The sequence below is a fragment of the Bombus pyrosoma genome, linkage group LG10 (genome assembly GCF_014825855.1).
Source record: "Bombus pyrosoma isolate SC7728 linkage group LG10, ASM1482585v1, whole genome shotgun sequence".
NCBI classification, from domain to species: Eukaryota; Metazoa; Arthropoda; class Insecta; order Hymenoptera; family Apidae; genus Bombus; species Bombus pyrosoma.
This window is the reverse complement of record NC_057779.1, coordinates 3300163-3325910: the sequence shown is the minus strand read 5'-3', so window position 1 is coordinate 3325910 and position 25748 is coordinate 3300163. Positions and strand designations below refer to the sequence as shown.

Here is a 25748-nt window from a genome sequence, read left to right as displayed (position 1 = left end):
GATTGAAGCAAGGATCGTGAGATATAAAGAAAGAAAAATTTAATATTATTATATACGGACGATGAGATCTATCTTCAAATTAGATAATAGTTATTAACGACTTTATAAGTTCCTAGACATTTCCACGATTAATCTCACTTTCCGTGAGTATCCTGATATTTATGAACGAGAGTGTATGTATGGTCACACGCGAGCGCGCGTTTTCAGCCGGCTCTCGAGCGGACGTTTTACTCCGCACCGTGGCCTGAAAGAAAAGCCCTAAATTGCAACGACTCCTCTCTCGTTATCGTCGATAGAATCGTGAACGTCGTTCGCAAGAAGTGACGATCGACTGCCTTGATTCCCACCCGGAGCTTGATGGAATTGCGAGAAAAAGCGCACGAAGGGAATTCCTCTTGAAAACAGCGTACTCCGTTCGACCTTGCCCGGGCAAAAGGGATCGGAATTCCATTTCGTCAGACACGAGTGGCAATCCACATATTTCCTCAAAGGCAAAGAGGAAAATGTATATGTACATATTCCTCGTGGGAGATTTCAACAACATTTTCATGTTTCTTTCAGGATCGAGAAGTTTAATTTGACGCACGTTGATGAATTTTAGACGAAATCACACGTGGAATGACTCTGTACTTGCGAAAAGGTTGCGAAAACTAAAACTAAATAGAATTCTTAGAATTTAGAACTTTGAAATTCTACGAACGTTAGACAATTTTTTCATCTATCGGAATGAAAGAAATTATCGTTGGTATCTGTAGCATTCATTCAGAGTTAATTAGTATAGATACGAATGAGAAGTGATTCTCCACTTCTACTATAATTCTAAAATCCAATTACGTCCTGTAATTGTGGTAGGGTAAGATACGAAAGAAATCTAGATAAAAGATACACGATAAGTTTCTTTTCTGTATCGTTCGCCATAACAGATCTACAAAATTTCAATAAAAGATCATCAACTAATAATCTTGACTATTTATTTGAATCTACTAATCCTACATCACGTATCTTCCTGTCATCCTCCTTCTTTGCCGAGAAAAATAAAATCGTGATCTACGTGTCTGCAAACCTTCTACGCAACATCTAAATCAACGTCATTCTGTTCACGAGAGCGTGGTCAAAAGTAACGGAAATTACGGTCGGCCGGTCCGCGTGAAAAGAAGTTACTTTTTCATCGTTAGGAACAGGAACGAGGAGGGGTGTGTCATATCTATCCCTCTTGGTGTACGAGCCGAGGGGTAGGCGAGACAGGGACTTACTTTTTGCGAACACGACGATGGGCGTAACTCAGCGTCGTAAAGAAGTTGGTGGCGAAGTGACAAATTACTCGAGTTTATCCGCGGCCCTCTTTTTAAGGGGCAGCATTCCACCCCTGGAATCACAAGGGGCAGGCACGGGATTCCTTTCGTCCATCCATCATAAAGCTGCGGCAACAATGCTTACAACGTCCTTCCGCCATCGTCGTCGTCTTTGGTCGAAGATCGTTTTGTCCTCTCCGCCCCAAAAGTTTACGACGCGCGAACGATCCTCCTTACCCTGGACGACGTCGATCGCTTCCGGCCGAAAAACAACCGGCAGATTGCGTCCTCTTTTCTCATCCTCCTCTTGCCCGAGAAGATTAAATTCGAGAGTAATCATCGAGATTTATAAACCTCGTCGAGTGTTCTTCTATTGGAAGAAATCGTCTTAGAAATTGGGAGTACAAGAGAGGGTGAAATAAGTAGGAAGCAATATCGGGCGTCTCGAGTGCGACAGGATCCTCTGATTTCCAGCTGCATACCGGTTGGCTTTGTAACGGACGAGTATAAATTACTCGCAGTAGCGGAGCAGAAAATTGCACATTGCGACAGTTCCGATCTACAAACGGTTTAAGTTTCTAAACGCTTGTTTTCAACAATCTACGTGGTACATGCAACGTCCAATCTACCGATTTTCCTAGACCACGTAGAATATCCTTGCCGACCTTTCAATTTCCTTAAAACCAACTTTCCTATTCGAACTTCAATCTAGCATTCGTTATTTCCGATATTACATTGCCCACTCTCCGATACTGTTTAGCGCACCGCATTCGCGTTAAAGCCGTTTCCATTTCGTAAACTTCGTTCCGAGAAACGTCGCGATGCTATAATCGAGGAATCCTCGGTGGCAATATCTTGTAGGGGTAACGCGACACACGGGGTCAACTGGTTTAACCCAGTGGGTATATATCGAGTTCATCTTTCCCTGAACGTGTTCTCCCGCCTGCAGCATCGGTAATATCCTTGATCGATCGAATTCGGCCTCCGATAGCGATCTACGAGCCGAAAGTCCTCCGGAAAAACCCGATTGTTTGTCGGCGCTGGCGATCGATAGCCGCTATCGTTGTTCCCGGAGTCGGACGCGAGTTTAATGCCGTGCAGTTTAAGGGAAACCGAAGTTTTGTAAAGTTCCTGGGCGTCACGTGCAGTGGTTTACGGTGATCTACAGCTCAGGCAAAAGTTCGTACGATCGTGTGACACGATTGCTCTCGTGTGCACACGCGCCTGGAGGCGGCATTATCGGCCAGGCGAACGATAAAAGATTGCTCGTTCGTCTTGTGAGTCAGCGACGAGCACGATCGTCCTGTATTAAAATGTCGCGATTACGCTGCACGATCGATAACCAGAAACGTAGCGACACCAAACCATACGAAACTCTCAACGAAAATCCCCTTATCGGTCCATGAGGAATTCCAACACCTGGGTTTCACCGAAAGATCCAACTTGATCATGGATTAAAAGCGTCGGAGGATTTTATCCGACATCCTTTAAACGCAGCGCTCGATGTCACCCTGGAAATTATCTACTAATTCGTCTGGACTTAAAACCTTCCAATCTTCCTGAACAGTCCAGAGTCAATTTCTTCGGACGATCTTCGAGAACCGTCATCGAAGTTGACTCTGCTCCCTTCCCTTTCGCATCCCTTTTCGTTGGTATCATCTGTCTTTTAATTTCTCTGGAGGAAACGAGGGCGCTGACAATTCGTATTATCAACGTCTTTTATCCTTCTTTGGTAAGCGAGTAAGAGTTAGGAGTCCCTAACGAAGTCTAACAGCCACCTCGCGCGCTCTCGAGATTAATTACGAGGTATCGAAGTAATTGAGGGCGAAGTAACCGGACAAAGTCGCATGGAGCGCGTGGGGGTGGCCCGAGCTCCATTGTCTGCGACCCTTGCGGCACCTACCCCCGGACCGGCCATTCATTTCTAACGAGTTGGCAACGTTATCGGTTAGAGCGGACAGCGCCACGGCGTGTCCACTGAGACGTTAACACCGATACCCGGCCAACCTAACTCTCTCCCAACACGTAGAATCGCAGTCATCCTGTGCTCGCTTGTATATCCCACATCGACGCGTGGCGCGCACGAGAACAGATGTACACCCACGTTCATAAGTATTAGGACACCTGCTGGGTTCACATAAAACGCGTTAGTAAGTACAGATTATTAGTGGAACGACTAATCGGTCAGAATTATGTATTGATGCGAGATAACGATTCAGGGCAGGCGTATAATATTTATGGAAGTACACGAGAAAATAATGAAATTAAAAAAATAATGAATTAAAAATTATGGATTGAGGATCGCGATCTTCTAATTTAAACTTCATTACGGGAACTTTTAATGAGTCAGATAGGAAATTCAGAAGAGTCTAATAAAAGTTTGAATCTCATTCCGGCGGTTATTTATGAAATACATAAAACCAAGAAATAAAAAATACAGTGAGACATGTAATGATAGAAATGTCAAGATTTATCGGTAACGAAAAGCAAACATACTAGTAAGTAGAAAGTTCAACTGTATCATTTCCAATTAATAAGATTACTACAATATGGAATATGTAGATTCTTTATATCTGAAAGTTTCAAAAGGAAATAATAATTCCAATGTTTTTAACAAGTTCGGAGTATTTTTTCTATATTTGTCATGGTTTCACATGTATCCTAATACTTATGAATGGAGGTGTACGTATTCACTGATCCTATCTTTGTCTCTGTCTATATAATACAGCAGATATAACGTCCAATGAGCAACCGCAGTCCGGCCAGTTCAGTCTGGCCGCCGGTACACTCGAGCGATTTTCAAGCTGGTTACAATGGTACACCCCGTTGCTGTCTGGTGCTGCATTGGTTAACCCGGAAAACCACCCACGGGGATGACGATGACGGCCGAACCACCTCCGTAGCGCGACTTGCCTCGTTTCGTCCCGACGTGTTCGATGTTTATGGCTGTTCGCCCCTTTTCTTGTCGGGCTTCGACACCCCTCGTACCCCGCCTTCTGATGAATGGAAAACAACGGGCCACCAGGAATTCGTCGGTGCTACTTCGTTAGACCTCGAAACCCTATCGACCGCATAGAATGGCGAGTTGTTCCAGAGAACCAACCATCCCCCGTGAAATCGCCACGACAACGCAATTTTCACATGTGGTTTGGTATGCAAAAGAAGAGAAGGAAAATTGACGATGTACAGTATGTGGCGAGAGCTTTCTGCTTGGAGAAAAGTATAGATACTGCTAATGTCCTTTTTTCTATAATCTTGCACTGGCTTAATGCAGGAACTTTTTTAGTGATCTCTTTTGCTGGTGCAAAGATAGGTTAGTACCCTTTTTATCGCTGAACATTTTTAGCGATCTCGAATTGCTACTTTTATCGCTGGAATCCTTCCGGTAACCTTGCATTATCTCATTCTATCGCCGGAATTTCTTTTATTGCTCTTAAATTGTTTCGTTCTATTGTTGGAATTATTTGGTGATTGCATTGCGTCTTTTCATTGCCGAAAATTTTTTGCCGCTCTAGAATCGCTTTATTTTGTTGCAGTAATTTCCTTTATTATACTTTTATTCGCTCTTCCTCTTACTGAAATTCTTTCTTTGTCAATATTTCCTTCTTTTCCGATAGCCTGATTTATCGGTCTGACACTACTTCTTCTCAAGTTCTCGTGTCATTTTCTTCCATATCCATATGGCGCATTGTTGTTATCGATTTCGTCGTCTCTGGAATTCTATAAAAAATATTGGGAACGACAATTTTCACAATTAAAACTCCCAAGAAAATATCGTCAAAGAGAAGTTTGTGAAGTGGCAGAGATAATGTAGTCGGTTATCTTCCATCAACTGGAAGTAGGTTTCACGCAAAGGGAAGCACGCTTATAAGAGAATCGAGGAACGAATTGCGACAAAGTTCAAGCACAGGCGATCAAAGATTTATTTTGAAGTTAGGAGCCTGGTAGAGCCTTAGGTAAATCGTATTCGATCGTAACTTCAATTGTTTCGCTCGGTTGGTTCCCGGAATCAGATCATTTCGAATTGGATTGAACGTCGTTCGATAATACCCGTGGTACCAAAGTAATTTCTCTTATGACTTCTTGGATCTATGGAAAAGTAGCCGATGGAATATTCACCCAGATCTTGGCGATCCATAACACGGCGAATCAACGTTTGTCAGCCGCTTTGAAAATCCAAGATTTTCAATCCGTGGAACGTGTAGATCCCACCGAACGAGTGTTCGAAACGCGGGGAGAAGAAGTAGATATAAGGGCGGGGATTCTCGAAGAGAGCATTCTCATACCGCGGAAAATCCGCAATATGGTGCCGCTCGTAAAATAGACTTCCAACTTATCTACTTGCTCTAGCCGCCCTCTTCGATATTTTCGTGTAATAAAGGAACGGAACGGGAGAAACTTTCGAAACAGACGATAACGTCGCATGGGGATTTCTCTTGTTTATTCCTTCGTCGCCAACTGAGGGAAACGTCTTGACATAAAGCTACGTGGAACTGATCCGAACCTGAACACCAAGTATATGTAAGCAATAACAATTTTCCACTTTCGAAGATTCTTTTTCGAAAACATCGCGACGATATAAAGAATTTCGTATGAATTTTGAAGAAACCCCTAGCGTTCAATATAAACATAGTTAAGAATCCAAGAGCTTCGTCGTATTTTCATTAATGATTCATTTATTCTAAACGTTGACTCGCATCACTGAATCGACTGCCTTAAATATAAGGCTGAAGTACACAAAAGTGTTGATCGACTCTGACTTCGCGTCATCAAAAAGTAACTGTAAGTCCATATAAAAATTCGCGATATTACAATCAATTTTATGAATTCCTAAATTGTAATTTCATATCACCAGCAACAATCTTTGACTTAAATTCTTTTCATTTCGCAATCAGTTCCATCGCACCGCCATTAAACGAATACCACCATCGAAATCTAAAATTTATTTATACCCATCATTCGCACACCTCGACGGCTGTTTCATTCAAAAACCACCTCAGATCTTTAACCGGTTCTCGTTTTCGCATCCAGCCATTTCGTTTTCTCGCTTCCTTCTCCGCTCCTCTTTTTCTCTCTCTCGTTCGAGAATTGCGCCCGGTGGCTGATTCTTCCTCCCCGTTGATCCTCCTGCCGGAGGTTGGCCTGGTGCCAGGGTACGGCAATATTGTAGCAGCAGGCAACCCGGAGAATCTCGTGACTCTGGCCTGCTGGCATTCTACCTACGTGAAGCTCCCATGCGCGCATGCACGCCGTCGCGTAACGGTAACACGTAGAACACGTTGCACGTATCCATGGTGTCTTACTTACTAAGCACTGGCACGGCGACCACCAACCGACACCCCTGCCAGCCTGATTTATAACCATCGCCCTAATATACTGTTTTAAAGGCGACGTTGTCGGAGAGGAATCTCGATGGATGTCGGGAAGCATCGGCCGTGGAGGTACTTCCGTTCGCGAGGATGCCCTCACCAGGAAGTCGTTATCAGTCGACACTGTGTGCATTAATGCATGCGTACCATCAGCCAGGCAAGTCGGCCTCTTTTCAGCCGGCTACCTCAACGTTTCGATGCTATAAAGATGATGTATGCACGCGCTCGTGACCAACCGTGCATATTTAAATCGTACTTCATTGCTGCTTGCACTTGGAACCGAAGGTATCGGTGTTTGCATTAGGGTGAGTGAAAAATTCTGGTGATTTTATGATAGGAATATTCCGTAGTTAAGATTCGTTCAGATTTAATTAGGTTACAGTAGAACTCAGTTTATAATTGGAATTCGTATAATAGAAATCCATTAATTTTCTTCGTGATTTTTCATTCAATCGACAAGAGTTCATTTAATCAGACACTGATTAAACCTACGTTCCAATAACTGAAGTTCGAATAAATAAAACTCGAATGTAACGTATATTGTATAACAGAAACGTAACGATGCATTCAGTTCATTTAACCGGACATTAATTAAAATTTTGCTATCCCAACGAGGAAACCATTTTTCACGGATATACAGAGAATTTCCATGATTCACGTGATCGCTAAGTTACATCAGCATCACACCGGTCATTCTCCAGATGTCGAGAATACCTGAATACTTTCGAGACATAGCTCGTACAACATTGTCTGTACCTCCGCGAGAAATTCCACGCTAATAGATCGCCGTTACGATGTTCGAAAGCATTCCCTTTCCTATTTCCATGCGTCACCGAAAGAAGAAGGAGTCGAAGTTCGAGATAGGAAGGGGCCCGCCCCGTAGCGGATTTGTCGTTTATCGAGTTTCCGCGTTTCTTGTCTCGCAGCCGCGCGAAACTTTCGATTCAATTCGCCCGGACGGAATATCGATTTCCTATCGCGGCTCGAACTTCGAGACTTTAGAAAATACCGTCCTCCGTATGTACACAAGAAATCCCTTCGATTTAAGATTTCACGCAAACAAAGACCGCCCCCCACGTTCTACCGCCGCCGACGCTTTCTATAAACCAACATCCATCGAATATATTTCTCGAGGAAAATTCAAAAACTTGCAAGCACCGGGGCCAGGCCAGTCAACGTGCCGCCTCTCGCAGCGAATAATATCGATTCCACTCTGTTAAGCACGAACATCGAGAACACAGTCAGGGTAGCTGTGAACTCCTTTATACGTTCACGTGTCGCTGGGGAATATTAAAAACCATTTCGCGTTCAGAGCGAAACCTTTGCGAACTCCGCGCGTCGCTCTGGCGATCAGAATGCGCGCAAGCGACCAGTTTCATCGTGTTTTTTCCCTTTATTGCTGCTGGCCGAGAAAGAATCGCAATCCGATCGAATCTCTGGATTGAAACCCGAATCCGAATCTTTCAGCCGGTCCATCGGCCATTTTAATCGATCGATCTGTCCGGCTCGGAATGGAGAACGCTGTTTTGCGTTTCGACAACGTTCAGTACAGTGTGTCGTGAAAAAAAGGAGAAGAGACGCTGTTCTGGTCCGATGCAATATGCCCTGATAACGTTCGTAAATGACATCAGTCTCTGTGAAATATTCTATGACAACGAATCTCATAAATATCTTCTCATAAATATGTATTAGCAAAATTAAAATAGAGAAAACGTGGCCGGTAATGATATTATACAATGACAATATGATTCGAGATCGAAGGAACTGGACGTGATATATGAGGCAAATTATTTTCCTCCAGCCATCTCGTCTTGCATAACTTTCTCCCACTTTCACTCAGAATTCTAATCAAGAAAAACTTTCCAACATCTTCAAATATTCTCGTTTAATTATTCCCAGTAATTAAAAGATCGATGAAACTAACATCAGTGGTACATCTATTTAATGAAAATCATTATCTTCTTTCCCAATTTTTATAGAGAATTTTGTGCAAGGGAAGTTCAAACGCTATTGTTAAATATTCTCATTCAGCTATCCCTAACCAGAGAGTATTGAAATTCGAAAGACCATCGAATATTAAAATCTTATCTCGTTTCTAGTATCCAAATGGCCATCAACAGTCGTCAGAATTCGACGTCTGAATACAACGGAAAATCATCTCGTCAAACATTTCCGGCAAAGGAAAACAGGGCGCGAGCTAGGCGCACAAGATAGAACAATAGGTAGCAGGTCTTCGTTGTTACAGCAAACAGTATCGCATCGGCAAGGGAAAAGGGCAACCGTGATGAATTGCGGGGGATAATGGGATTAAGGCAGATGGCGTCCATTAAGCAATGTGGTTTTAGTCTAATATGATTTCCATGTTCATACGCGGCCGACCGTTTTGGCATCGGCACAGATTGCCACGTACTGGCCGCTACTTGTCCACGATAATATGATTTATCTCATCGAGTGTCTCGTGCCCAGGGAGAGACCCGGGCCCGAACGATAAATATCGACAACCTCTCGATTGAATAAATCATCGACAATAGAGCAGGAAACGGGATACTCGTGGCCATTGCACAGGCTTTTTTAAATGGAACTTTCGAAACAGAAAGAGCAATAGCGTCATAGTTTAGCCACGAATTCGTTCCTCCGAACGTTAGGAACTGTATTCATCGGTTGAACATTTTGGACAAGGGAACCTAATAAAGTCATGATCGCTAATGTAAAACTGTGTCTTTTTGTATTTACAGGATATCCCCCTGTGAAAGGATTCAAAAGTATTGAAAGATTTTCTATGCAGTTGATTGATCCCTTAATTGCGAATATCTTGTGCGAATCCTGCCTTTATGTATGTAGTATCAAAATATGGTTTAGAGCAAGGACAAGAAAGGACGGTTTATTTGAAGTTAAGTTTAGCTTTATCCGTACAAGCAATACCCAAAACAAAAACTGACTACATGTCTTCGTACGTCTTACCCTAACACTGGGCTTCCAACTTCTGTCTTCCCAGGTCAAAAATTGCTGACCTTCAACCCTCGCATCCTTCTCCCACCCCTTTACTCATTTAGCTTTGGCGTCACCAAGGCGTACACACTCTTATTTACACTCTCTTTCTCTCTTCCCCAGCACTCTTACGATTCTTAGTTTATACCTTAAATATATAATAGACCAAGCGTATACCCCCGTTTTTCGATACTACATGTATACTAACGTGATTTACTAGATACTTGTCTAATTCATCTCTTGACATATTAATCGAAAACTGAGATATTGAAAGCGTTTCAGGTGTTTACAGTAAGAAATGAAAAGTTTATCGCTATTCCGCTAATCGTGAAAATTTCTGACGCGAAATTTGATGATATGTAGAATATGGTTGACGTCACGGAGAGTTAGTCCCGTATTTGAAAATAGAATCGCAGAATCCAAGTATTTTTTGCGTGAACCACGCACATTAATTAGAATATCCTTGTTTTCATAATTTTGGTGAATTTCGTTTTCGTTAGTTTCTTAATCATCGATCGACTACGAAAAAATGTTAAGAAATTCGGATCTTTCAAGGATTTCAAAAGATTGCTAAGCACCCCTTATGAGTAATTTGAATGACAATTGATAATGGTCAAGACAATAACGACGACTCGTTTGAAGATAGCAATCGCGTGGGACCGAAATCAGCAGGAAATACGACGTACTTAGAAGCGTATTATGCTGCCTTCAGGCAATCCAGGTCACTTCCGCCGAAATCTCGTTATCCATTTCCAACTGAGAAATTTAATCAGACCGGTCGGCAGAACCAGAGGATACCGTCCATTCAATCAACGTTCTCTTTGAAAAGAATAATCCTTGCTAATCAATTTTGTTTCGGACTTTCGACGACCCCAAATTTCAAAGCGACTCGTGTCTTCTGCAGATCGAAACCATGTAGTCCACGTACTTTTGTATTCTATTTTATAATCGTCTAAACCATTAGGTTGTCCGGAAAGTGTCTTTCTTTTACAGACATGTCTTTTACAACAACGCATCTTTATACAAACATGAAACCTAATCTGTCGAACGTTGTGATCTTCAGTTTGATAGAACAAAATGGATCATACGTAATTCGATGAAATAATATAAAACAGAAAATGTTGTGCATCCATTATTTCCTTATAAAACGAAAGAAACTTTTCGGACGACCTAATACCCTAAACGACGTCAAACAATTTTTCCATATAAAACGTAGAAGGCATGACAATACGTAAGAATAGCAATTTTTGGCGATTACTTACAAATTATAACAAATAACCGCTCTTCTTCCCAAAATAAGAATTATAAAAGAAGATACCTAAATTTCTGAATGTTAGTCGTTCGTGAATTATATTTTTGCTTTAATACTGAAACTGGTTCATGTCCCTATCTTTTTACGCTTTCAGAGACGCTACAATAAAAATTCCTGCAGCTACCGCTGGTAGGAACAGAAAGGACACGAAACGAAAAAATACGAAACGAAAATTCGTTCGTTCAGAAATTTCCAAATAACAGTTAGCCAGACGCTAAAAAGGCAAAGGGGCGAAGAGGGTGAAGCGATACAACGGGCCTGGTGACGAAACGAATTTCAATTGGCTTTTGGTGGAATCGAAACGGCCGGTCACAGTTGCGGCACCGTGAGTAATGGCGGTTTGATTTAAACTTTCTCGATAAATGAAATTTCTGTCTGCGCACTCGCGGCGACGATTGATGAGCCGCTGCAGCGCGTTTCATCGTCCCGCCTTCATTACCGCCGATTGTTTATTTGCGATAATTGTCATCTATCAACGTTACCGAACGCCAATCGTATCTGGCAGCCAACTCTAAAAATCCAATAAAAATTCGAAACTATTGAGAAAAAGCGATTTGTCCCGGAACTGTTCTGTTTGTGCAACTTTGTCGGACTTTCGCAATTAAATGGAAAAGTTTTCCTTCGAAACTCCATCATCTTTTAGTTTCTTCTTTCGGCATTGATTTAATTAAAAAACATAAAGTATTCAAACGCTTGTAGATATTTCTTATGAATATACTATGTGTGTTGTACGAAACATTTTTAAATTTCATTAGCGCTATAATGAGACACGATTATAGTGATTATATTATTATAAATCAAAACAAATTTGAGAAAATATGTAGAAATTTTACCCATACAATTATGATAATGATCTAATTGCAGTAATAATGAAATTTCAAAATGTTTTATGCAACACGCACAATATATACATAAAAGATTTCTATGCTAAGTAACCGAACACTTTCGTGAGCCAATGTATATTCGCTTCAGGAAAGATGTTTTTTCTAAAAACACCAGACTAGAAGTTACTCGGCATTCTACTTACGTCTGAATCACCGTACGCCCCTATTTCAACTTCCATGCTGGCAAAGTACACAAACCTGCTGGATCCTAACCGAGCGACGTATTTATTCATTCATATATTCATTAGTGATATTCAGTTTGTTCTTTCTATTTCAATAGAGAACTACGACAGAACGTCGCAGAACCAAGGAAACTTAAACGCCGATAAAAATACAAGTTCTAATCAAAACTACCCCTAAAAGTCGTCAGAGAAAATCTTTGAGAAGAATACGAAAATTGTTTTACTAATTATTTATACCAAATTAGCCTCGAATTTCAGCCAGCTGCAGAGGTGAAACTAGAAGAAGGAAGAGGCGTAGAAAAACAATTGAAAGAAGCTGCAGTCAGAATAGCAGGCAGTTTGCAATTCATTTTGTCTGAACTATGCACGAAACGGTTGAAAACTGGGGAAGAAGAGATGCATCGGTGAACGGAAAGTCGGTCGACACAAAAGGGAATAGGTAATGATGCACTTAAAGGGATGTGCGAGCTTCAAAGAGAAACTAAATATGCCGGTACACGCTGGTAATATATACAGAGAATGACAAACTAGTAGAAGGATCGGTAGTTTTAATGAAGCTTGTATTATACCTATGCCAACACCAAAATATAAAATAATATAATTGCCAGTTGCCAGACAGAAAAATTTCTAAATCTTTATAAAAAACACGGAATATCAAAAGATGTAATAGTATACCAATTGATATTTGATTCACGTTCACAAACTTCCTGATTCTCAAAAATAGTATTACCAATAAATTTGTTGGTTTCATGTGTTTATTGTCCATCTCATTCGCTAATCCATGATCTTACTTTTGCTGCTGGTTAGCTTCTTTCCATAATCTTATTCCTGGTACAGATCACCAACTCACGGCTGTTTTATTCAGTCAAGCTTACATCGATAAATTTCAAGCCAGTATTGCTTATATTGAAATATTTGATGACACAAAATTATTCCGAGTAACCTAACGCGCCCTTCTAGGTTACAGTAAACGAACAGTATGTAGAAAAATGAACAATGTCCACCGTGAAAATAGTCATCGTCATACGCATGTAAAACTGGAAGGATCGCCGTGTATCCGTCTTGGTGAATGGCAAAATTTGTAGAATGTTTCATGGGAATATCAACCAATCTCTAGCTTAATTAAAGCGAATAGGCATTTCACAGACCAGTGAATCGGAATAACCAGGGCGTTTTTTAATTTCCAGCCGCGAATTACATTTACGAACGCGTTTCGAAGTTCCGGCCGCGGAAGTTCCCCGTCGAAATTCGTTAACTTGCTGGGAGAGCTGGCAACCGACGGAGTGCTAATAACGTTACGCCCACGTAGCTGAATAATACGTCTCGTGTAACGAAATCATTTTTCACCGAGCGGTTAATGTACTTGAAGGGCCGAGCCATGGCTCAAAGGAGTGGTTGAACAAGGTTTCACGATACGTGATATAACGACGCGCGATAAATGCAGGTAATGACGCGTTGCTAGTTTCGGCGGCCGCATATATTTTCGTATAATTTTGGTCAAGTATCCTAGAATATTTCGAACGAGTTAGTTACTACTAACAGCAGTAATGTAGCAGTGATTTCCACCGAATGAAATTCGTTCCACGGAATATTCAATTGCCGATGCAAATATTGCGAGCTACGATTATTGTTCGTCGAGATTTCAGTCGAACCAGTTTGTTCGAGTAAGCTACGATGAAAATTAAACGACACTCTACCAGCGTACATAATTTTTAGAAACAGATGGAGTCTCTAGAGAGAGATTATGTTATCTCTAGAAAGAGATCACTATATTAATTTAAATAATGTTGAGAAAGAATAATTTACTTTAAGGAATCAATGTTAAGGAATCATGTAATTAGAAACAGCATTGTTTAGCAGCTGCTCCTTTCGTGTTAAGAAATAATTGAAAATTTCTCAACTTCGCTTGAAAATTAAAAGAATATTTCATTTTAAGTATATCAATAAAGTAGTTTCAAATTAATAAAATTGAAAATACATAACTTGGTTAACCTAACCAAAGCTTAAGTAACAGCTCCATAAATAACGTTCAATGGCATCTTGTCGATGTGTATTTACTGCATCCAGATAAATAAATTATATTTCAGGACTGTCCATCGTGGAATGAAAAGAATGGTTGCATAAAATTGCCTGGTTGCGGATCTTTGCTTCAGGTTCGATTCGCACATCTTCCACCGCCGAGGCTAAAACTTTTAAATTGCGCGACACAAAAGAGTCCCTTATAACGGGGACGCGAAGTGAGAAAAGGTAAGACGAGGGGATGAAATTCATCGTCGAGACAAACGGTGGTTCGCGAAGCTGGAAAATGGGGCGTTAAGTTCATTAAATTACAAAGGGTGAAACGGAGAGAACGCGCGAACAACTAGAGCAATGTGGTAGTGATTAAAGTTCTTCAGGTTATTAGAAGAAGAAATAAATAGACGAACGAATAAATAAGCCGAGGTTGGCTTGAAGAGTGAGAAACGAAGTGATGGAAGAAGATGAAGGTACATGCACGCGGAAACGAGAAACGTGAATTATATAAAGGAATGAAAAGTTTTTTCTCCTTCGACGTCCTCTCTTTCATCCTGCAGATAAAATGAAAGAAAAACGGATAGACGTTGTAACGCAGTTTTAAATTGTTATTATGCGCCGCGATTTCAGTCTTGTCCTGGTTCTTCGCTTCTTCCTGCTATTGTTGAATAATTCCCGATGTATTCTGTTCTTATGTAAATAATATTAATATACTGATAAATTGATATGTTTGATAAATATATCTGACTCGTTATATTAAATTATTTACAATAATTGGAATTGAATTGTTATATTTATATAGGATGCAAACAGCGATAATTCAAGATTCGATATGAAAATAAAGAAATACACATTAACTTCAGACAAGACAGATTTGAATTATTAATTATGTATTAGCATGACAACTTCTAAGAACCGCCTTTCAATTCAAATATATGGTCATGTGCTGCCACCTGACGACAGGATGAGCAATTCCTACAAATATAATGGTTCCTACAAGACGCTTTGGTTAGGATTAATTTTCTTACAGAATAATTACTCTAATAAAATTATTGTACAGATATAAGGAAACCCCAAAAGAATTCTGATTATTTCATACTACATAAATCGATCTATCTTTATCACTGTCACGTCGCAATGAATGTCCTTGGAAAGATATATTCTCCGACAATATCAATAGACATATGTCAAAATCAACAACCAAGTTTGGAATTACAAAGTGACACTCGTTGCCACGATAGTATTATATATCAAACTATATTGCCAATGCTTCAAAGCCAAAAATCACTCGATTGTTTTATCGAATTTGTCGCAAATAGTCTTTATATTTGAATTCTAATTGCACCACTCTCATCAAAGGATATGTTTATGGGCGCCATACATACATATTATGTTCCATATTCACATATTGTATGTATCATATTATGTGAAATATTCGTCTTATGTGTATAACATTTATATTTACATGTAAATAGAATTTAAATGTAAATATCAAATGGTAATGCGTCACTTACCTCTCAGATGTGACGAACCGGTGGACCTCGCGAATGGAAAAACCTAAAGTTCTCACTTTGACACAACACACGAACACTTTTTTCCCGCACTCATTCTACACGAGAATTGTCCTATGACCGAAAATGTGACGCGAAATGCAATAACGCGGGACACGTAAACACCGTTTCGAACCGGTAAAGTCGAAAACGTTGAGAGCGTTTTTGATGCCACGAAGTCGCGTGCGCCATGGCGGTGAAGAACAGCTGTTCACAGGAGGGAGGGTCGTTATTGGGGTTGGTAGGGGCAAGTAGGGGTTTGGAGGATAAGTTGAGCCATCTAGCGACGGACATAGGAAGCGATCGACTTAAAGTGGAACCGAAAATCCTTTGAAGACAATGTTGAAACCTAGAATGTTATATACATTTCATTGATCGCTAAAATTATATATTTCAACATTGTATCGAATTTTTGGTTTTAAATTTCAAATAGATACGCAGGAAATTTATTTTATTCAAAGGATTAAACTAATAATTACTTTAAGATTAATTTAACACGATTGGAAAAATGAAATTAAAAAGTTTAGATTGTAGGATATGATTCTTTAATAATTCAATGGTTACTTTGCTGTAATTTTTGAAGCAGTATCGTTTCGTTTTAAGAACAAATACTCCTCCCCAATAATTCTAAGCATGACAGCAAAAGATGCTGAGCAACGAAGGTCAATATGTCTATTAAACGTATCCTTGCATGTCATCACGTGTGATCAATGTAGTTTATTATTCGTAGAGTAACATTCTAAGTGCATACTGATAGACATACTGACGCGTATTAAAACCTCTAAAGATGTAGATCACTTTTTTTATAGACGATCATACTTGACAAGTAATAATTTAAATAGTTACAAACAAATTGTCAATGGAGTACAAACGAATAATGTCACAATATTAATGAAAAACAAATCTCATGTAATTGAAATAAAAAGTTTAGGAAATATACATAAATAGTTATCTAGATTCACAAAGCTGTCACAAGGAATGAAACTGAAAGAAATATACTGTTTCAAAAATTCAATAATAACTAAGTAAATTAAAGGAAAAAAGATAAACAAATAAATAAATAAATATACATATATATTGCATTTTATACGTCTATTCATGATGCCGCGATCATCCTCGTGATTAGTTCTTTATGCGACACAATACATTGTGCTACATTATGGAATGCATATGGAATTCTGTTGTTTGTCTCTGATATTGTTACACATTACAATTAGATCTACTACGCGTCAATTTGATATGCCTTTCTTTTATTACTCGCAATTTTTCTCGTTACTTCCTTTAATAATAAAAGTAGCATTTAAACCTTTCTAATTATTAATTATTCGAAATCTACCGGTTAATCATTAATTAAAAGATTAAAAAGCTGATTAAACAGTGACATAAATAAAAAGTCATAATATAAATATTTTTAATACATATCTACATTTCTCATGGATTTTCCTAGTCTAATTTGATTATGTAATTTATTATCATAATACACTTGAAATTGTCTTGCATACTACGAGACGAAGGGCTACGTTTGTCGTTTCTACGGCACTGTATTTATACACTCTCATTCACTACGTCGTATTTACTCACGCATACACCTCATGTACGTGTAACCATACTGTTGCAAACATTCACACGCACATCAATGCGCGACCTTGTGTGCGCAACAGGCGTCAGGAACCCAGTGAAGTCTATAAAGAATATACGATGAAGTGCACGAGTAGTGACTCTACTTTAGTACGACTGGCCAGTTTTTGCGACAGGAGCGTGAAAATACCTTCACATGCCCTATCCTAATGAATGAAATACATTTCTGCTTAAAAATTAAACACTTGTGACGAATATTTGCAGCCAATTAACAAATCTATTTTTTATCCACCATCTCAACTTGTATTACACGTCACATGTCACATGTAATAAATATTATACGAAAATTTATAGAAACATATGCTGAATTACAAATCGTGAAACGTTGAATGCAATAATATTCATTAAAGAATAATCTCGATGTAGATTACATCATTCCTGTCGATCACGCTAACGTGCCTTATTATAAATAATAACACGCATTAATAGATAGTAATGTAAATGCCAGGATATACTTTTCGTATCAATCTCATCAACTATTAGTTCCTTCGTGTTTAATTTCATACTTATATTTATAACGTGTAATATCTATTTCATTTATAATATCTATGATATTTATAACTTGTTATTTAAATTAATCATATCTTCATATCTATAACTTAAACAAAATTTTCCACAATTCCCCTCAAACCTGCTAAAATCTTTCTAACGAATCAAAATTCTACACGGTAATACAGGTGCCCGAAAAATAGTACCTTCAAAATAGTCCGTCCCTGGCTTGCAGTCGGTTTGCCCCCTTATAAAGGGAACCCACGCGAGAGCGCCGGTCGCATACCACGGTAGCGCGTCGTTCGAAGCTCTAGGTAACGATTCAACGTTAATTGCTTTTAATTCCTGGCACGCGTGTGTCTACGTATTAGACAAAAACTCTAGTGATTCTCAGTGACGTACATAGTCTTATCTCAAATCGGCCACACGATGCGTAACAGAGCCGAAGAGATCGAGCCGCGTGGCGATGTAGTGCATGGCCAGTGAAAGACACGCAACCTTTATCCTGCTACGTGTTTATATTCGCCTTTGTGGTCATGGAAACGGTGATCTGACACTTCGTCCTGGATAATCGTCGTAAACGCGCCTAGTGAACGTTCCTTGGCAACGTGCTTCATCGAGAAACCGGGCAGTTTCTTCGAGCTTCGACGGCCAGTTCCAAGCCACGCTTCACAGCCGGTCGAAATCATCGTGACTATGGTACGTACGCTGTTTCTAAGCGGACTTTTCTCTCGAAGAACAGGTGACAACGCCCGGTGACCGGGACAATTTTCCTCGGTTGGAGAAAGTTCGATCGCTAGATACAGTTCTTCGAATAAATTCCTTTCGTGATCTTATTATAACTTGAAATTCTATATTTATGAGGATGGAGCACGTTCGATGGAACAGCTGATAGATATAATCACCTGTTTTTATGATCGAATTTGCTCGAAGTTTAAGAGACTGTCAAGGAGACAGAGTAACTTCGTAGTTTTGTTTGAATGATCAGCGAGTTACTTTGAAATTTACCGTTACTCATCGACGTTGATCGCAGCTCAACTGTTTCCGCTGGGGTCTTATCGCTCGTCTAGAACCGCGAGGAGCGTTGCACCAAAGCGCGGTAAACACCGGCGTTTGATTATTGTCAATGGCTTTCGTGGCAAGTCGGCTTTAAGCGGAAAAAACACGACTGTTTATCGATTAAAGCATATGATAGATAACGAAAGTAAGCAATTTAGTAGAGGTTTCCGAGTATCCAGATATTGCCTTCCATGTTATTATTTTTGTAATTTTAACGAGATTTTGCTTTCTCTGTTTGCAGTAACGACCTGTTAAGGGATATTGAATTATTGATGATCTCATGAATTGTCATTGCTCCAACCATGAGTTATTATTAATCGCTCGAGATCGATAAGAAGACACATATTTATCGAGAACATCCAGCAGTGAACGTCCATAATGGCTTTGGCAAAGATCAAGAGTTTTATAGACACGGGGCTGAAGACCGTGTCCACGCCGTTAGATCGCACGGTAAATCTGGAACCGGAAGTGGGCATTAGGATCGTTCATTCGATCAACGAGAAAGCGTTGCATGTGACGGTACTGGGTGCTCGTCACTTGCCACAGAATTTTGGCTTCACACGCGTCAACAGCTACGTAGTCAAGGTATATAACGATGGACTAGATATCTAGGTGGGCAGACTGTGATCTTTGGCATCATTATCTATAGTTACGTAACTCGATGAAATAATCGCACGAAACTTGCGCGCCTACATCAAAACCGTCATTGACTCACGAATCTTAGAAGACAATAACGTCGTGTGGGAATCGTACAACGTTCCCTTATCTCCGTACAATACGTTTGGAATAAAATAAATTATAATGGTCGGGTTGAAATCGAGACTCCGGCTCGATGCACTTGCCGTCGTCTTATTTCTGCGATGTGTTTTCTTGTTTCCTTTGTATGCTGAAAGGAGAACGATGTTGATCGTAACTTGAAAGGTATTTTCATGTTGCTAGGCTGTGTAATTATGTAAAATTCGTGAGTAATAACTACGGGAACGGCGTAGAATGAAAATTCCACGTGACCCATTCGTGACTTCATTACCCTGATAAGTTTCGAATATTTTACAGAAATTCTACGGAAATGTTCTTGATCGAAGTAACTGCAGTTATAGCTAACATTCACTCCACTATGAACTGTTTATATCTAAAGCAAAAACTCAGACAGGAAGGAAAGTAAGTCACTTCTATTCCAGGTGAAGTTAATACCGGGAAAGGAGAAGTTCGAGACAACGTCGAAGAACGAGTCGTGGCCGCAATGGAACGAGGAATTCACGTTTCCTCTACGCAAAGAGACGAAACAGAAATTTGGTAAAACAAAAGTGGTAGAAGAAGAAATCAGTGGATCCAGATTCATCGTGGCGACTTTGTACGCGGTTCTCGAGGACAAACCATTGATAGCGACTGAGAAGAAGGAAGAGAAGACCTCGTCTTCCACTAAAGAATCTCCAAAAAAGGGGAACAAGAAAAAAGATGGTCAGGGTGCCTCTTCGGAGAATCAGGAGCCAACGAAGAATAAATTACTCAGTCAGTTCTTTAATAAGGGATCGGATAAATCTGCGGACACTACAACCACGGAAAGGAAACTGTTTGATAAGAGACGAACTGTAGGCGCCACGACGATTTCCCTGGACCCGAAAAACTTCACCTCGAAGCCACACAAAGCAAAACACCCAAGTGATGTGTCGACTGGAGATATGTGGAAGCCATTGCGACCAATTGCTAGTGGCATTTCTGGAGCTGAAGAGAGGGTAAATTTTCAAATACATATATCATATTACTATATTATGTTATGCTATGTATATTATACCATTTTTTCTTTTTTCTTTTTCATTAATCCTTTCAAGACTGAATTCCCCTGCTGTGAGAAAAATTATTTTTCATCCAGTCACTAATAAAAAAATATATTTTCCTCGGATCATTTCATACAAAAGACACAATGTATTAAAATTTGAGACCAGTTTTACTGAAAACATACATTTATCGATATTTATCTCTTAGTTAATTAATAACATATAAGAGTACAATGTTGCATATACATAATATCATTTCATTCGTTTTTCATTATCGTTGTTATAGAAGGAAAATAAGAAAGGCCAGGTGGAATTGTCACTGTGCCAAGAAAAGACGGACAAGAATGAAGAGGGTAGCGAAAAACTGACACTGTCTCTGCATCGTCTGAGATGTTCGTTACAGACAATGCACGAGCATGAAGCCTTGAAAGGACAGATGTATATCAAGATGTCTGTTGTAGACAACGGTAGAGTGACTCATTTCTGGAAAAGCGATCGTTTCGCACCTTGCGTGTCTATGAAATTCGCGCCAGACTCGGCAAGAGTGATCGCGGATAATCCGTATCAGGGAGCACTGAAGGATGTTAGCTTCGTTGTTAAATTCGTCTCGAAAAATAAATTAGGTAAGCCACATTGCTCTAGCGAAACTTCATCGTGAGAAAGTTTTATCAATTGCTTGGTCGTTTCTTAGTTATGAACATTTGATGTTATTTCAGGAAAGAAAACGACTGTTGGTCATTTTGTAATAGGACCAGATGTTGGTGGAACCTATGGTGAACAGTGGAAACAGGCTCTAGCGAAATCGGGACAACAGATAATGAAATGGCAGGCATTCGAGTGAGAACGTGAATATATCAATAAACTTCGACGTCTATTCAGTTTTCCTTCGAGTATAAACCTACTTTCGATTCGCGCGAATGTCATGAATATTTAAGCGCACGGTCGATAGTGTCGTTCCAAAGAATACTTATGTTAGACGAACATCTGTGAATATGAAAGGCATTCATATTGTAAATTATTTCTTTCGTCAAATTTACTTTTATTCCGCTTTCTTTATTTTTTTGATTCTTTGTAAAACAACTTGCACAAAAGTATTTTATCGACTTGATTGTACATATCGATTGTTTTATACAACCGTCCTCGATTCCAAGACAGATTTGTGAACGTTTCTGCCGAGGATCGGAATAATAGAACCGTCCAATAAATAAGTGGTTACCACCGTTGAATAGAAACGAATACGAAATTCATCGAATCGTAATTGTGAAAGGAAAAAATGAAGATATACATTAAATTTTGTGCCAGAGGAAATCGTAAGCAGGTAGTTAGCAGCTGCTCAGTAAGATGTATAATATGGATATAACGATGCGTTTTTACTCTATTTAGATCTAGCGGATCCACTTTTTATTTTGTATTAGCGCTTTTCTGAGGTACTTTTAAGATGAATCAGAAAATCAATGGAAAAGTATTTTTTTTGACATATATAGGATATTTTACATTATGACGATTTTCAATTTGTTCAGTAGAAATGGTAGCGATAAACATTTCGCTCATTGTTTCTATTGTAATTTTGTTCGAAAGTAGGCATTAACGTATTATATCTTAAATAATAGTATTTTGTTTAAAGAATTATTTATATCGCTGCAATTAATTGCATATGTATTTTATTATGGAAATTAATTATATTTCGAGGAATATCGTTAAGGTCTAAACAGTCACACCAAAAGATTTGTATGTACAATATCATTAACGCACTCATCTGTATGACAGAGATATATTTTATATGTAATACACCTGTTGTTATACATAAAGGATGATTTTTATTTTTTTACACGGAATGTTTTCCATATTGCTTTATTCATTCTCTTTTTTATCATACACATGTACAAAACATATATAAGGGAATGATATATTATGCAAGCAATCATAGCTTTATTTCTGTGGCAATGTTAACCACTTTTAGAAAATGCATACAAAAATACAAAATGGCCCAATCGTATCATACTAATACTAAATTTATAAGTTTCTAATGGACAGAATTTACAGTCTTATCTATATTGTGCTAAATATTAACATTATTCAATACATTTGTTTGGTATAATGTTTAATCTTTTGTACTAACCAAGTCTAAATTAAACATTAAGTATGATACAAGCATATATGTGCTTGGATTAAAAATTATACTATATTAATAAAAATATATTTCTCTAAAAAATTGCAATACTCTGAGAAAAGATAAAAATGTATCTTTGCAGTATTCTATATTACTAAAGACTGTCTTAAAAATACCTTGTTCATTATCATCTCGATAGGTAGTAAGGCACAGAGAGGCACTTTAAAATACTTATATAAAAGAATTGTTCAATGGTACAAAATGGTTTTGAGTGAGTATGATCTAATTCGTAACTGGAATATTCTACTTCCCTGAAGTTCAGATCATATGATTGTTGAAAAGAATGTTGCATTAGTAAGTACAAGAGAATCTTTATGTTGTAAGAAAAATATGTTCAAATATATATTGTCTAGTCAGCTCTGTCGACATGGCCAATACTATTAAGTATAAACAAGTACATATCTTAACGAAATTGCTAAAGCTATAATTGAAGCAAATATGCTTCTGTGATTGTACGAGGCTGCATTGCAGCCATCTTTGCTATTGCAAGTACAATATTCCATAAATATATTATATGTCCCTGTCCTCATAAGGCAAAATCTTTCATCCCCCTCAATTCCTGGTTCTCCCATATACGCACAACTACGAAAATATCTCCATACACCGTTGACTAAGAATAAAAATAAAGTCTAACTTATAATAATTCCTGCAAAAGGTTATTTGCTATGAAAAATTTTGGAGTTATTAACACACCTTTTTGACGAATTTTACGACACATGGTAGGCCTTACACCTGGCAAATGCTCTAAGTCAGGTTCTTGTTTACAGTCAGTTATGGGTACAGTGGTATTATCAAATGGATCTGCACATTTTGGATCAGAATCGGATCTGCAAACCCAGCATTTGATAGATAATCCTGTAAAAATATACAGTAGCAATTATTATCATCTGTTTATAAAGTGAAATTGTCGAAATTGTTTTAATGTAATAAAATATTGTTTATTCATACACATATACGTAATATATTAGAGTGATGAATATTTTGTACAATTGGTAATTTAATAATACAAAAAAATTGCATAAAGCTTCTTTTTTTCATAATTTATCTCTTACAAATATGTTGAGGTTAAGAAGGAAAACTAAACGATAAATTGTACAGAGCAATATTTACCTTGCTGAATACAACAGAAAACGAATAATACTGTTAATAAAATAGAAAAACTTGTTTCGTTTGCCATTTTCTTAGATATTGAAGATCACTTTACGAGAACTTTGAAACTCACGTCAAGTCGTAACGATTAATTACTCCAACTGCATACGCCTACATATGACAACGGCAACGCCACTAACGAACTAATATCGTAACAGGGCTGGTGCTGATACTCGAAAATATTCTGCTGTTACAAGTTACAAATGAATCATCAAAAATATTATATAGTTCGATTGTAAATGAAAAGAAATAGATCTCAAATTTATTTTCAATTGAATAAATTTTGTTCTAATTCAAACTTACATACCGAAGAATTTAGTATAATTTTATGTATAACAGAAGAATATATCAAAATGTCAGTCACGTACAAATTTTTATGGCTATAATGAGTAATTCATTAACATATTTACAAAAAATAAAGTAAATAAAAATAATGGAATTACAGTAGTTTGTACGCACCTGATCAGTTCGAACAAATTCGTCTTCTTTCGGGTCACGTGACCAGGTTCCGAGTCGAGACCGCGCCCGATATATGAGGCATTCGAAGAAATACAGTCTTAATTTAATAGTCACAAGTCTAGTCACGAAAGAATGCACCACGAAACAGCGATTAACATACCAGTTAATTGAAAGCCTCGTAATGCACAATTTATCCGAACATGAACCTCTGATACTTAACGAACGTTGAAGATTACTCTTATCTAAGATACGCGCGATATATCGACATGATAAAAAATCCATGCCAATTTTCAATTTTCAATTTTCTGAAGTTACAACGTTTCGGATATTTCAATCCTCAAATTTCTGAATTTTCAAATATCAACATTCGAATTCTTGAAATTTTCAAATATTTGAACCCTCAAATTTTCGAAGTCTTATTATTTTTAAAAATTTCGATTTAATATGTAACCATACCGTCACACTGCCGGGTCAAGTTGGGCTTGAAAAATACCCACAATCTCGACGACATGGTGTCGATTTCTAGCTTGTCTTCATAGAGGAACCCTACGGTTATCCGTGGCCCGTAACAGAATTGATTCTCTTTTGCGGGTGGTCCGCGAACGGAACAAGATACAGCTCGGTCCCGAGGAAACATTTGAATGCTATAAATAAATATAAATAAATTGATTTGCCGGCATTAGCATAAGTAGCCGAGAGAGCCTCGACTCTCCTGTGTGCGGCTCGCGTCTCTTCGTTGTCTACCTCTTTCTCTCTTTCTTTTGCTCGCACCGACACAGACGTTGATTTATATACCGATGTCCCTTAGGTTCCTGCGGCATTCACCGTCTCTTTAACTTTAAAAGGACACGGGTCTACGATCAGGACGCGAGCCTGTCTCGTCTCGCGTTTGTTCGCGTGGGAATTAATTCTGAAGGCAACAGACTCTTCCACCATGGATGGTGCTGTTTCAATTAAACGATACCAACGACCAGTAAAATGTTGAAAACTTAAAACATATGGTATAATTTCGAGTCCATCAATCCTTACGAGTCGATGTTTCAACACGAGCGTCGATGTTTCCGAAAATAAACAACGAAGAACATGAAGGATGCTCATGATTCGTGTTTGGTATCAAGGCCACTCTCGAGAGGAAAAATGGTCCTTATTCTTGCTATAAAATCAACCGTCTCAAGAGCGGCTCGAGGTCGGCTTTTTTCCCAAAAATCAGGTAATTTCGTGTAATCTTCACGGAGGTTTGGGCGTGGTCAAACCACAAACATACTCCGCTAGGGAACGGCGTGTGTCATTAAACCGAATCTTCCAAACGACCCTGGCCTGTCTTCTCTCATCCCGCTGCCGGAAGAATGGATCTTCGAATTACCCGGTTGCGTTAATAGTCACTTTGTTGATCGACATTTACAAATTGATGTCTCCAAA

General features: G+C 38.8%; 3 protein-coding genes across 4 annotated transcripts in view; 1 reads left to right on the top strand and 2 right to left on the bottom strand.

Annotated features, from left to right (window-relative positions):
• LOC122572116 (bifunctional heparan sulfate N-deacetylase/N-sulfotransferase) overlaps nt 1-15693 on the bottom strand; it is a 367071-nt gene extending 351378 nt beyond the window's left edge. Inside the window, exon 1 of the mRNA XM_043736715.1 lies at nt 15555-15693. The gene's annotated coding sequence lies outside the window, so the exon portion shown is untranslated. The remainder of the gene's footprint in view (nt 1-15554) is intronic.
• Nucleotides 15694-17989: 2296 nt separating this feature from the next.
• Nucleotides 17990-22359, top strand: LOC122571947. Of its 2 annotated transcripts, XM_043736322.1 has the most exons (6): nt 17990-18416; nt 18751-18921; nt 19018-19361; nt 19955-20509; nt 20838-21174; nt 21268-22359. In XM_043736322.1, exons 3-6 carry the CDS (start codon nt 19155-19157, stop codon nt 21390-21392), a joined length of 1224 nt encoding a protein of 407 aa, XP_043592257.1. In that variant the 5' UTR covers nt 17990-18416; nt 18751-18921; nt 19018-19154; the 3' UTR covers nt 21393-22359. The 2 variants fall into 2 exon arrangements, with proteins under 2 accessions (XP_043592257.1, XP_043592256.1); XM_043736321.1 differs by lacking the exon at nt 18751-18921.
• A 27-nt stretch (nt 22360-22386) lies between these two features.
• Nucleotides 22387-24036, bottom strand: LOC122571951. The gene is made up of 3 exons (XM_043736325.1): nt 23832-24036; nt 23415-23576; nt 22387-23331 (listed from the first exon to the last, which is right to left on the bottom strand). The coding sequence occupies exons 1-3, from the start codon at nt 23896-23898 to the stop codon at nt 23102-23104; spliced, it is 459 nt and encodes a 152-aa protein (XP_043592260.1). The 5' UTR covers nt 23899-24036; the 3' UTR covers nt 22387-23101.
• Between the last annotated feature and the right edge of the window lie 1712 nt (nt 24037-25748).